Consider the following 13,798-nt stretch of genomic DNA (forward strand, 5'->3'; position numbering starts at 1 on the left):
AAGGAGAGAAAGAGAGGAAAAAAGAGAGAAAGAGAGAAAAAGAGAGAAAAATAGAGAAAAGAAGGAAAAAGGAAGAAGGAAGGAAAGAGGAGGGAGAAAAAGAAAGAAGGAAGGAGAGAAAAAAGAAAGGAAAAATGAAAGAGGGGAAGAAAGAAAGAGAGAAAGAAAGAAAGAAATGGATAGATAGATAGATAGATAGATAGATAGATAGATAGATAGATAGATAGATAGATAGATAGGGACATTTCAGGTTTCCCTAAAATAAGTCTCAGAAATCTAATGGGCATCCTAAAGGATGAGGGTTCCATATTTCACTGGTGAACCTTATCCTCAGAGTAGGCAAGTGGTCTCATCTATGTTAAGATATTAGTAAATCTACTCTGAATCAGATCTCTACATATATTACCTCAGAAAACGAAAGATATAAGCAATATACCCTAGTGGCTACATATTTTGAAAGACTATGTTTATTTGCAATTAGGCATCTATACATACATACTCCCAAGTACTGGCAAATCAAATGAAAATACTTACATAATACTCTTATTGAAGTATGATAAGAGTCATCTCCTGCAGTATTTGATGCAATACATTTATAAACACCATTATGTTTAGTTTCAGCACTTACAAATTCCAATGAACCATCATCCAGAATATCAACTCCTGCCTCTCTTGGGTCTATTTTTGCACCATTCTTAAACCAAGTAATTGCAGGCTTAGGTTTGCCTGAAGCAGGGCAGGGCAAAAGGATAGGACTTCCAAAAATAGCTTCATTGGATTCTGGAAGATTCTTAGGCAATTTTGGTGGAGCTAAAATAAAATAAAAAATTTCATATGTTATAATAACGTTATACTCAAGATGTTGCATTTATTTTCTTAATTGTTAACATCCTTGTCAATGATGTTTTCAACTATTATTATTATTTTTTCTTTATTTTTTTGAGAAGAAAGTTTTCAAATTTTTGCACAATGTCAGTAAGTTTGGGGGAGGGGCTAAATCAATTACATCGACCCCAGTGTTCACCTGGTACTTAGTTTATTGACCCTAAAAGGATGAAAGGTAAAGTCAACCTCAGTGGAATTTGAACTCTGGATGTAAAGCTGAATGAAATGCTGCCCAATACACTAGCAATTCTGCCATTTTGTCTTTCTTTTCTTTTCTTTTGAGAATATGAAAATTTGCTTGTTAATGAAGTAATTAGGAAACTATTGCTGTATGATAAATTCTGTAATTATAGTGAGACTCCATTTTTAACGCACCTTTCTTATCTGATGTCACTCCCAATGTCTTCTCATATCTATCATCATGCTCTGCTTACTATAGCCACCCCCACCGAGACACTCTTACATCTCTCACCATCACTCATTACATTCCCCTCTATCCCCCCCCCATCTTTAACCATCTCACATCTCACTCTAATGAAACTTAACCCTTCTGTCACCCCCATCCTCTGCAATCCACTGCCTGCATCCTCTCTTACACACACCTTGTATTTTGAGATGCTCCAGCATTCCATTACCACATCTGTCATCTTTCCAGCTACCCCCATTCACCCTTATATAATATGGAGTAGCCTTGTATCTCAATTGCAAGACATCTGGGCTTATTCTTCCATCACACTCTAGCCTTTCAACACCCAGCATAGAACTTTCACCTCCTCCTCCCCCTCTCAAATACTAACACCTCCCCCACCCCCATTTAGTTGAGAAGGCATTTTCTTCTTTTTCCTTTCCTCCTTTCTCCTTCATTTTGTTATTGTCTTTCTTTATTTTGCAGGTTACTTGGCAACCTCACTAGTGCCAGCAGCACAAAAAAAAGCACCCAGTACACTCAGTAAAGTGGTTGGTTAAGGAAGGAAACCATGCCAAAGCTAAAATTTGGCTGGTTGGATCATGTCAAACCAGCCAATCCATACCAGCATAGAAAATGGATGTTAAGTGGTGATTATGTTGATTACAACAGAGCAAAAGCTTTTTACAAAATTTGTTTAATCACAGAAAGTTTAATTACAAAAGAAACTTAATTTCTTGATATAAGTACATGCTTTGATTGGAAAATTCTCAGCAAACAAAAGTTGTGAGAGCTCAATACTTGAAGAACTCAATATTTAAATCTTAATACTTAAAACTCAATACTTAGAACTCACTACTTAAAAAGTTGGGAGAACTCAATACTTAAATCTAAAGGTGAGAGCTTGCTTTTTGATATTGTATTTGTAAGTGCAGTACACTCTGTCAGTTATGTTGATGAGGGTTCCTGGTGATCCAATTAATGGAACTCATGAAATTAATGTGCAAGTGGCTGAGCACTCCACAGACATGTGTACCCTTAATGTAGTTCTCAGAGAGATCCAGCATGATGCAGAATGTCACAAGTGGACCTCATTTTGCCAGCTGAGTGAACTGGAGCAATGTGAAATAAAAAGTGTCTTGCTCATGGACACAATGTGTCACTGGGAATTGAACCCAATACCTTATGATTATATATATATATATATATATATATATATATACAACAGGCTTCTTTCAGTTTCTTATTTCTTTACTGCCCACAAGGGGCTAAACATAGAGGGGACAAACAAGGACAGACAAAGGGATTAAGTCGATTACATCGACCCCAGTGTGTAACTGGTACTTATTTAACCGACCCCGAAAGGATGAAAGGCTAAGGTGACCTTGGCAGAATTTGAACTCAGAACGTAACGGCAGACGAAATACCGCTAAGCATTTTGCCCGGCGTGCTAACATTTCTGCCAGCTTGCTGCCTTTCAGTTTCTGTCTATCAAATCCATTTTGGTTGGCCCAAGGCTGTAGTAGAAGACACCCAAGTTTCCACACAGTGGGACTGAACCCAGACTATGTGGCTGGGAAACAAACATCATACCACACAGCCATGATGGCACCAATATACAATTTGCAATATAAATATATTTTTTAATACATAACCACTTTTCAGTATACTTTCTACTTAATGGATTTTCTATAACCTGAAAATTAGTCTATAAATATAAAAAAAATCTACATTCCTTTGTTCCTCAACACTAAAACTTTTCGAGCAACTACTTCTCAGAGTGTATTTGGTATATTTTATTTCGTTAGCTCTGCTTTTTGGTGGATGCTGCTTCTTCTCTTCTGATGCATTATGCCTCAACTACAATGATTACATCAATGATAATAACAATATTGTGTGTGTGTGTGTGTGTAAATACAATAATTGAACAAATAACTTACTGAATATATCCAAGATAAAACGTTTTGAAGCCCTTCCTGCGGGGTTTTCAGCAGTGCATGTATATGTGCCAGCATCTTCTAGTCGAACTGAATGGATTTTTAGAGTATTATTTGGTGATATTGCCATATGTGTTTTGTCATATGTACTCTTTAACTGACCATCTTTCCTCCATTCCACTTCAGGAAGAGGTGCACCTATAACTTCACACCTAAGCTCCACTCTTTCACCTAAAACTGTACTTAATTTCTCAACATCAGGTCTGAGGACTCGTGGTGGTTCTGAAAAGAATTAATTGGGAAAAATGTTATTATTCAATAGAAATTTGAGTAAGAATTTGTTATTAGATAAGAACACAAGAAATCCAAATGAAGACAATTTAAAAATCTCAGCTCAACATTGCCAATGAAAGCACCTCTGTGTAGCTGCTTGACCTGCTAAAAATATCAACAAAATCTCCTTTAAATCACTTCCTACCACCAGGAAAGAACATATTAAATAATGTAGTCCTAGATAACTTCTAAAAGAAGAGGATGGTCATGGATGGAATGTCTTTCATTACAGGTCTGCTCATTTAGAGCTAACTTTCGGTTGATCAACAACAGTAACACCATCAACAGGTTCCAGTTGCTTTTATTTCATTCTTCATTTTTCAAGGAACAGAGGATGGTTGATTTAATTGATTCCTTTAAATTAGGCAAAAGATTGGTTGTAACATTGATGAGCTAATGAGGAAATCTCTGTGCTGTTGCTCATTCATCATTTTGTCTGGCATGCTAATGATTCTGTTAGCTAGCCACCTTCTTAATAATAGTAATAATAATAATAATGATGATGATGATGATGATGATGATGATGATGATGATGATGACGATGATGATGATGATGATAATAATAATAATAATGATATTAATAAATGTCCTGATGCAGTACCAGACAGTGGCTCTCATGGCTTCTGATCTTAACTGATTGGAAGTGTTATCATGTACATTGTTTTGTCTTGGTATAAAAGATGGGCAACAGCAAATATTCTGCTCAATACCACAGATTTGCTTGTCAGTTGTTTGACCTTAACCAGTTGAGCATGTCCCTTAGTGGCTGACGATATGTGCATCTCTGATCACGAGCAGAAGTAGTGGGGGAGCATCATAGCCATGTGTTGAGAGGAATTCTTTGGGGTTTGAATAATTCACCTCTGGAAACATGGGTGTTTTGTTCAACATCCGTTAACAACCCTTATTCAGGGACCTTTTGAGCGGGATGGGTTACTCAACCTGAATAAAATTCTAACTGGGCTCCACCTGCAAAGTCATGTACAATGGAGAGAAAGAAAGAAAGAAAGATGGTCAATGGTCACGTGGGAGCAGCATGAGCAAGGGAGGAGGAGTGAGGGAGAGAGAGTGACATTAATATATATATATATATATATATAATATATATATATATATTTATGTGTGTGTATGTTCGTACCACTAAACCAAAAAGGTTTTTGAATATGTATGATGTATTTTAAGGCTAAATAGTAATTCTGTTTACATTTGTGTAACTGAGATATTTTGGTTGGATTATATAATTATTGGTTTTACACTTCTTTCAATATTCTGTAAGTGTCACAATATAGAAACATTTCTCATGGCACCAGCATACAATTTACAGATGCTTACATTTTTATGGAGATGTACTTGCATAGCAAGTGACCTGATCTGAGATTGTGTGCTGATACAAAAGCAATTGCAGCAGGAAGGTGTTTATAAACCATTTAAAAACACACAAAATCTATTAGGTTCACTTCAACATTTAAATTTAATTTGTCAAAATATTTTTGTTGCTTTGAAACTGTGACCTATTCACTGACAAAATTCTGTGCTGGTGACATGTAAAAAGCACCTGGTACACTTTGTGGAGTGGTTGGCATTAGGAAGGGCATCCAGCCATAGAAACCAAGCCAAAACAGACTGGGGCCTGCTGCAGCTCTCCGGCTTACAAGTTCTTGTCTAATGCCAGCATGGAAAACAGACATAAATGATGATGATGATGATGATGATGACAATGATGGTGGTATCATTTTATTTACATTTAATAATAACATTAATATTAGTTAGTTGAAATAGGAAAGGGAACACATACCTAGCACAATTACTATGGTCATTTTTGACATGCTTCCAGCAGTATTCCTTGCAATACATTCATAAATAGCTTGATCTGTTAACTTGGCACGAAATATTTGAAGACCTTCGGAATTTATTTCATAATCATCTGATTTTTCTGAGAACTCTTGGAAATTTTTTTTCCATGTAATTTCTGGTTTTGGAATGCCTTTTGCTTTACAGCGCAGAAAAACTGGATTGTTGACCAAAACTGTTAACTCTTCTTCAGTGCCATCAACTATTTCTGGTAACACTAGTAACATAGAAATTAAATATTGCATAATTAAAATTAATGAAAATAATAATTCTGTTTTCATCAGTCATATTGGACACATTATGAATGAATAATAATTTCATCACCAGTGACTAGAATTTTCTGAACTTCATAATTATAAAAAAATTTTATGCATCTTTTTACTTTATAATTCTTTGATTTCAAATTCAAATTTCGGATCTTTTCCTTTTGAAGGCCAGATTTCAACACAATTTCTAGTTAACTAAACACTTTAAAACTTCGTATACTGGTAGAATGTGTCAAAAGAAAACATTATTTTCACTTGGCTTTCTCGATAGATTTGTAATTCGTTTGTTTAACGTAGTTTAATTTTTCGAATTTTAACCAATGAATCGCCTCTATTTGAGCTGAAATCATTTGCTGCGTCTAAAAACTGAGACAACATCCTGTAACTAACCCTCACCCTCCCCCTAACTCTAATTCTAAATTTTTTTTTCTTAATTGTTAAATTAATTTAATTGTTATGGATGTAAAAAAACTAAAGCAATGGAAAATAATTTAAACAATTAACATACAAAATAATTCTATAATTTTTATACACACGCTCTCTGTACGTATACGGAAAGCATGTATTATGGAAAGCATGTGTATAAAAAACTCAGTTTGTATTATATATCATTCACCTATTCACAATACAAAACTCTTTTGTAAATCCTCTTAAATTACCTCTGATGAGCAAAATGTATTGTTACAGTTGGAATGTTATGGATGATTATTATGGTTGGAAATAATTCACCCATCTCAACCTACATATTCTCAAAATGGCCATCAGACGTTGTATTTGCTTAAAATCATCTTATACCACTATTTCATCTATTTGGATTACCACTTTACATTTACAATGTGCATCCTTTAATGTCTTCATTGATTTCTAATACAGATATACAACCTCATAAGATCTTATGCAAGTACATTTATGAATTATATGTGTTTATATATTTATATATTTATATATTTTTATATTATATCATATATATATATATATATATATGAGTGCACCTATGTTTGCTGTGAAGTATTCTGCTGCTGTGAAATATATTGAGTGATTAAGAACACTGACTTCTGAAATTTGTCCTCTCTTTCTTGGTCTTATATGTATATAAATATATATATAAATCTTATTTTGTAATGAGATAAAAAACCAAGGCTGCGTAGATTTTAGAACATTTATAGATAGAAAGTCTTAGAGCTCTTTCCAGGATATTTATTATATCCCTTCTTCGGAGACAGTGTGAGAGGATGGTTAAGAAATAGTTAATGTAGATAAGATATAAAATAGAGAGCTCTGATGAAGGGATATAATAAATATCCTGGAAACAGCTGTAAGACCTTCCATCTATAAATGTTCTAAAATCTACACACCCTTGGTTTTTTTATCTCATTACGAAATAAAATTTTTATATACACATGTTGACATATGAGCAACATTGAACCCCTTATTCGCATAATCACTGAATCTGGAACTTAACTGTGGTCCATCTATAGCACTTATTCAGCATTACCTGATACCTTTGGGTCTCAATGACACCATTACCTCGCATAACCTCTCTCTCTCTCTCTCTCTATATATATATATATATATATATATATATATATACATATATATAAAGACATCCTACATGTTACGGAAGTTATGGAAGCATTGCATTCCCCAAAATCTTGCCATAACATGAAATTATGTTACAGCAAAATTTTCCAAAATACAATGTTTCCATATCACAAGAGATGCCCACAGTTTCAAATATTGCTATCTAACAATGACAGTGGCTTGAAAAAGGCAGTCCAACATTCCATACCAATTTCCAAAATCCTTATTAACTTATTTCAATTCATTTTGAGAATAATGAAGATTTTAGTAAATTTCGTCATAATTAAGATAGTTTGGACATAAATTGGTTTCAAATTTTGGCATAAGGCCAAAAATTTTGGTGGAAATAAGCATAAGTTGATTACAAGGATCCTGATGTATAACTGGTACTTATTTTATCAACCCCCAAAAGTATGAAAGGTAAAGTCAATCTCAGCAGTATTTGAACTCAGAATGTAAAGATGGACAAAATTCCACTCAGGATTTTGCCCAGCATGCTAACAATTCTGCCAGCTCACTGCCTTACTGTTTGGACATAAATTAAGATGCAATTTTGATGATGTGTTTTAATTTAGATCATTTAAAAACAAAATTTTATATCATAGAGCCAGGAATGATCTCAGGTACGTTAGCATAAAAAACGTTAAACAAATAATAGCTCTTGATGACATTTTTTCATATTTGATTGTAAATTAATGCATATGGAAACAAAAAAATTGTAAACTTTACCAACTTACTTTGGACAAAAACATTGTAATGTCTCTCAATGTAGCCAGCATTATTGGAAGCTGTACATTTGTAAGTAGCAGTGTCTTTAATATTAACATTGTACAGATGAAGATTACCATTCCCAGTGATGTAATAATGAGTATCTGTTGGAGAAATTTGTCTATCATCTTTATACCAAATGTTGATTGGTTTAGGTGTACCTTCTGTTTGGCATGATAAAACAAGTTCAGACCCCCGAATAGAAGTATAATTTTCTGGTACGTGTGAAGTAAAAACTGGAGGAGCTGGAAAAAAAAAGATAAAAATATTCATTAAATAATACAATAATTCAAATTAGCATTTGAGGAAGTTTATTTTTTATTTCAATGTAGACATAATGTTTCTGAAAGATAAATTACAAAATGCATTAGAGTTTCACCTATACTTTCTTATAGTAATTTATTTTAGAAATGATAACTGTCTTGTAAAAATATATATTCCTATTATTTTGAAGTTTTTGAACATTGCGAATATTTTAAAGAAATTGTTTTGAAGTTAAGATCATTTGAATGTTACATTGTTAAATCTTAATTTTTATGGTAAAACTAAGAATATGAAATGTGTGCTGTAAAATAATTATAATTTGTAAAGAAAAAAAAAGTTGGCTAAATGATGTATTCTTTAGAAGTGTGTGACAGCAAAACATATATTTGTAAATTCTGGAAACTTCTTTGTGTTGGAAAAAAATGATGAGAGAGTCCATCATCATTATCATCATCATCATCATTATTAGTATCATCATTATTATTGAGTGAGAGAGCAATTGATGCCATCAAAGTGACACTGAGTTACAAATATACGAAGCCCAATATACCCATCATGACTACCCATCTGATAAGAGTACACCAGGCACATGCATCACAACTATATGTATGTGACATGGTGATCTTAGATCAAAATAAACAACACATGACCTTGCAGGTGGGGCCCAGTTAGAATTTTTTTCATGTCAAGTAGCCCATCCTGCTCAAAAAGTGCTTGAATAAGGGTTGTTTAAGGGTTATGAACAAAACACTCGTGATTCCAGAGGTGAATTATTCAAACCCCAAAGAATTCCACTCAGTACATGGATATGATGCTTCCCCACTACTTCTGCTCATGATCAGAGAAGCACATATTGTCAACCACTAAGGAACATGCTTAACTGGTTAAAGTCAAGCAACTGACAAGTAAATTTGTGGTACTAAGCAGAACTTTTGGTGTAGCCCATCTTTTCTGCCAAGACAAAACATGTACATGATAACACTTCCAACCAGTTAAGATCAGAAGCCATGAGAGCTATCGCCTGGTATTGCATCAGGGCATTTATTATTATTATTATTATTATTATTATTATTATTATTATTATTATTATTATCATTATTATTATTATTATTTTCATATATGGATTTTATGCCTATTTCTACTATCCATCTCTTCAGATCTTTAGGGATAGTTCCCAATGCACCTATAACTACTGGGATACATTTTATCTGCACTTTCCATAGTCTCTGTAATTTTATGGCTAGGTCCTGGTACTTAGCTATTTTTTCTATACCTCTCATATTGATTTGTTTTCCTCATTTGGGGACTGCAAAGTCAATTATCTGGCACTTTCTATCTCTTTATCTACCACTACTAAATCAGGCCTTCTAGCTTCTATTACTCAGTCAGTCTGAATGTTATAGTCCGACAACGTGTTGTATTTCTTACTTTATAGTACTTTACTAGGTTCATGTTCATACCATTTATTAATATGTTCAAATCCTAGCTTTCTACATAATTCCCAGTGGAGTACTTTCCTTAGGCGGTGATGTCTTTTCATGTATTGTTTCTGTGTCAGCATGCTACATTCACTTACTATATGAGTAACATTTCCCTCTTTTGATTTTCATAACTTATGTTGAGAATCTACTTGGTTTTTGTCTACCTTGGCTTTTATTCAATTAGTCCTTAATGCTTGATCTTGTGCAGCTACTAACAAACTTTCTGCCTCCCTTTTCAGCTTTCCTTTCTGCAACCATATTTCTCACTATTTCTATTTTCTGCAACTGTCTTTAGGAATCTACCATACAACACCGTTCCCTGCCAGTCAGAAAATTTTTGTTGTTTTTTCTGGTTTTTAACTTTGTTTGGGTTTTTGGTTTCCCTATGTCTTGCTGTGATTCTAGCAGTTTTTAATAAATTTTCTTCACTATTACCTACACAAGAATCTATATCTACTCTAGCTAACTTTACGCAGTCTTCTACTGATATTAACCCTCTTCCACCTTCCTTTCTTGGTAAGTATTATCTTGCAACTCCTGCCCTTGGGTGGAGTCCTCCATTCATATTGAACTCTTTCCTAGTCCTTCTGTCTAACTTTGCTAATTCAGTTTTCGTCCAGTCTACAAAAGCTACTGAGTATCTAAGTAATGATACTGCCCAAGTATTTACAGCCTTCACTAGATTCAGACCATTTAGCTTTGACTTCATTAGCTTCCACACACTTCTAATATACTCCCCTCAATTTTAGTTTTCATTTCTGTAGTTAGTACTCTGTCAGATTTTAATACTTCAGGAGTATACTTATAATTCTTTCCTCCTTTCTATGGCCATCTGGTAATTGGATGCCTCCACTGTTGACTGCCAGTCCCTTTCTCATGTCTAATAGTGCACAGTTGTCTATGCCAATTTCCATGCCTGTATCTTGTGCTGAAGAGTCTCATAGTTTGTATTAAGGAATATATCTCTTCTTCATTCTTATTAAAAAGTTTCAGATCATCCATGTAGAGCAAATGGTTAATTTTTCCCTTACTATTTCTGAACTGATACCCTGCCTTTACCTTCCTTAATGTTAAACTGAGTGGGGATCAAACATAAAACAAATATTAAAGGGGGCAACGAGTCCCCCTTGAAAATTCCTCTTTTGATATTAACTCTCCCTAAAAATGTGTCACCTGAGTAGAGATCTACTTTCTATTTCTTCATGTTAAAGCTAATTAATTCTCTTATGTTGTCTGCTACACTGAATTTACTCAAACATTCACTTATCCATGAGTGTGGGATCATGTCATAGGCTTTCCTATAATCTATCCATGTTATTGTTAGATTTTTTTCTAGCTTTTACTTCATTTAGAACTCCTTTGTCTCTGTATAACAGATCATGTGTTCCTCTAACCTTCTTCCTGTGACATTTTGTTTTTCTGGCAGTAAATTCTGTTTGACAACATGCTTGTAAATGCTTTCTGAAAGCATTCCTGTAAACAGCTTCCATACTAATGGCAAACAAGTGATTGGTCTATAGTTGCTAGCTGTATGACCCTTGCTCTTTCATAATGAGTATTGTCCTCCCTTTAGTCATCCAATCTGGTATTATTCCTCCATTAAGACAATCCTGAAGTTGTTCCCTCAGCTTCCCATGTAAACCACTAAATTTCTTTAGCCAGTACCCTTAAACTAAATCTGGTCCTGGGCCCTTCTAATTCGACATTTTTCCTAACACTTTACTCATTAATGCACTAGTTAGTCTTAGATCTGGCTACTTCTCACTCACTATTTCTCCCCCCACTTGCTTTAACCATACTGCACCTCCATTAGGATTGACTGGCCTATCCAAAATATTACTCCAGAACTTTCTAGCTTCTTTTGCATTAGGCCTCTCATCTTCAGTACTTTGTTCTCCCCTATTTATTTGGTTATAAAATCTCCTCTGGTCTGTCTCAAATAATCTATTCTGTTGATTCTGATCTATTCTTTTCTGATATCTAGAGAGCTTGCCAGCTACTGCTATGATACACTGTTTCAACTCTTGTATTACTGTCCCAAATCCTTTATCTTTGACTAAGTATCTTTTCTCAAAGGAAAATTTGCATCTTGTTTTTCCTAACTTGTTCAGTTTCCAGGCTTCTATTCTACTCAGATCTTGTCTTAAAGTCTTCACTTTATTTTGCAGTCTCCTTTTCCACATTTGCTCTTTTCTAATCTTTCCTTTTGAGATATCTAATTGACTACTACCCCTCCTGCATAGATCAATAAGTTAGTGTCTTCTATACATCTAGTATCTATCCTACTGATTACAGAATCTACTTTCCTAGTCCTTTCAAGCAGCTTCCTTCTGTCAGTGTCTTTTAATGCTGGCATTTCTTACTTCTCTACTCATTACTTCCTACAACTCATCTAAAATCTTCTGATCTTTCTCACTTAAATCACTTAAGTCGTTGGTGCCAGTTGTCCCTTCCTTATTGGTAGCACTATTATTATTTTTCCTTTAGGTTTGCAGTATTAATTTCCCAGCAAACTGAGCCTGAGACCCCACACTAGAGAAAGGCATGTACATCCAGCATCATACTTCCGGTACCCACTTTAAACATGACACTTCATGCTTGTGTTAAAGATACCTGGCATTACTTTAAGATATTTAAATTGATTTATTTATGTAGCATATAAAAAAAGCAAAATAATTCATAACTCTTTCTAACATAAGCACAGGGCCAGAAATTTTAGGACAGAGGTTCTAGTCCCTGACATTGACCCTGGTACTTGACTGGTACTAGCTTTTATTGAAAAGGTAAAAAGCCAAGTTGACCTCAGCAGGATTTGAACTCAGAACATAAAGAGTCAGAATACATACTACAAGACATTATATCTGAAGCTCTAGCAATCCTGCCAATCCATTGCGTTAATAATATCTCTTACTTACTTCAATCATTGGACTACAGCCATGCTGGAACACTCACTGCCTTGAAGGGTTTAGCCAAATAAATCAAACCTAGTATTTACATTAAGTGAGGTGCTTACTCTGTTGGTCCCTTTTGCTGAACCACTAGGTTACCAGTACATAAACAAACCAACAATGGTTGTCATGCAGTGGAGGGAGAACACACACAAACACAAGCACAGATAGACAGATAGGGAGACAGACAGATGTATGTATGTACATACATACCTACATACATATGTACATATGTTATTAATTGTATCACTATTTTTATATGCAGCATACATCATTGCATGTACACATACATACATACATGCATACATACATACATAATATGCATAACATACACACATACATACATACACACACACATACATACATACATACATACATACATACATACATACGTACATACATACATACATACATACATACATACATACATACATACATACATACATACAACTATGAATTCATATTCATACCAATAATAATTGGAGCACTGGGTTTCGTTAGTAAATGCTTAAAGGAGAATCTGGATAAACTGGGATTTTCAGAAAGAGAAATCAACTGGCTAATTCATACTAATGTATGAATTAGCCAGTTGATTTCACACACACACACAAACACACACCCATATACATACATACATACATACATACATACATACATACATACATACATACACACATACACATACATACATACTACATACATACATACATACATACAACTATGAATTCATATTCATACCAATAATAATTGGAGCACTGGGTTTCGTAGTAAATGCTTAAAGGAGAATCTGGATAAACTGGGATTTTCAGAAAGAGAAATCAACTGGCTAATTCATACTAATGTATGAATTAGCCAGTTGATTTCACACACACACACAAACACACACCCATATACATACATACATACATACATACATACATACATACATACATACATACATACACACATACACATACATACATACATACATACATACATACATACATACATACATGTAACGGGCTTCTACATTGTTTCCCCTCAACCAAATTCATCCACAAGACATTGGTTGACTTGGAGCTATAGTAGATTTGCTCAA

The 13,798-nt window shown here is 34.2% G+C and overlaps 1 protein-coding gene across 2 annotated transcripts in view; it reads right to left on the bottom strand.

The window, feature by feature from the left end:
- LOC115225415 (hemicentin-1-like) overlaps positions 1–13,798 on the bottom strand; it is a 410,505-nt gene that overhangs the window by 158,007 nt on the left and 238,700 nt on the right. For both annotated transcript variants that reach the window (XM_036498554.1, XM_036498555.1), the window contains exons 17-20: positions 7,997–8,272; positions 5,357–5,629; positions 3,232–3,510; positions 535–810 (exon numbers count right to left, since the gene is read on the bottom strand). In XM_036498554.1, the coding sequence (XP_036354447.1) occupies positions 535–810; positions 3,232–3,510; positions 5,357–5,629; positions 7,997–8,272 (1,104 nt within the window). The remainder of the gene's footprint in view (positions 1–534; positions 811–3,231; positions 3,511–5,356; positions 5,630–7,996; positions 8,273–13,798) is intronic.

The sequence above is a fragment of the Octopus sinensis genome, linkage group LG2 (assembly GCF_006345805.1).
Source record: "Octopus sinensis linkage group LG2, ASM634580v1, whole genome shotgun sequence".
In the NCBI taxonomy this organism is placed as follows: Eukaryota; Metazoa; Mollusca; class Cephalopoda; order Octopoda; family Octopodidae; genus Octopus; species Octopus sinensis.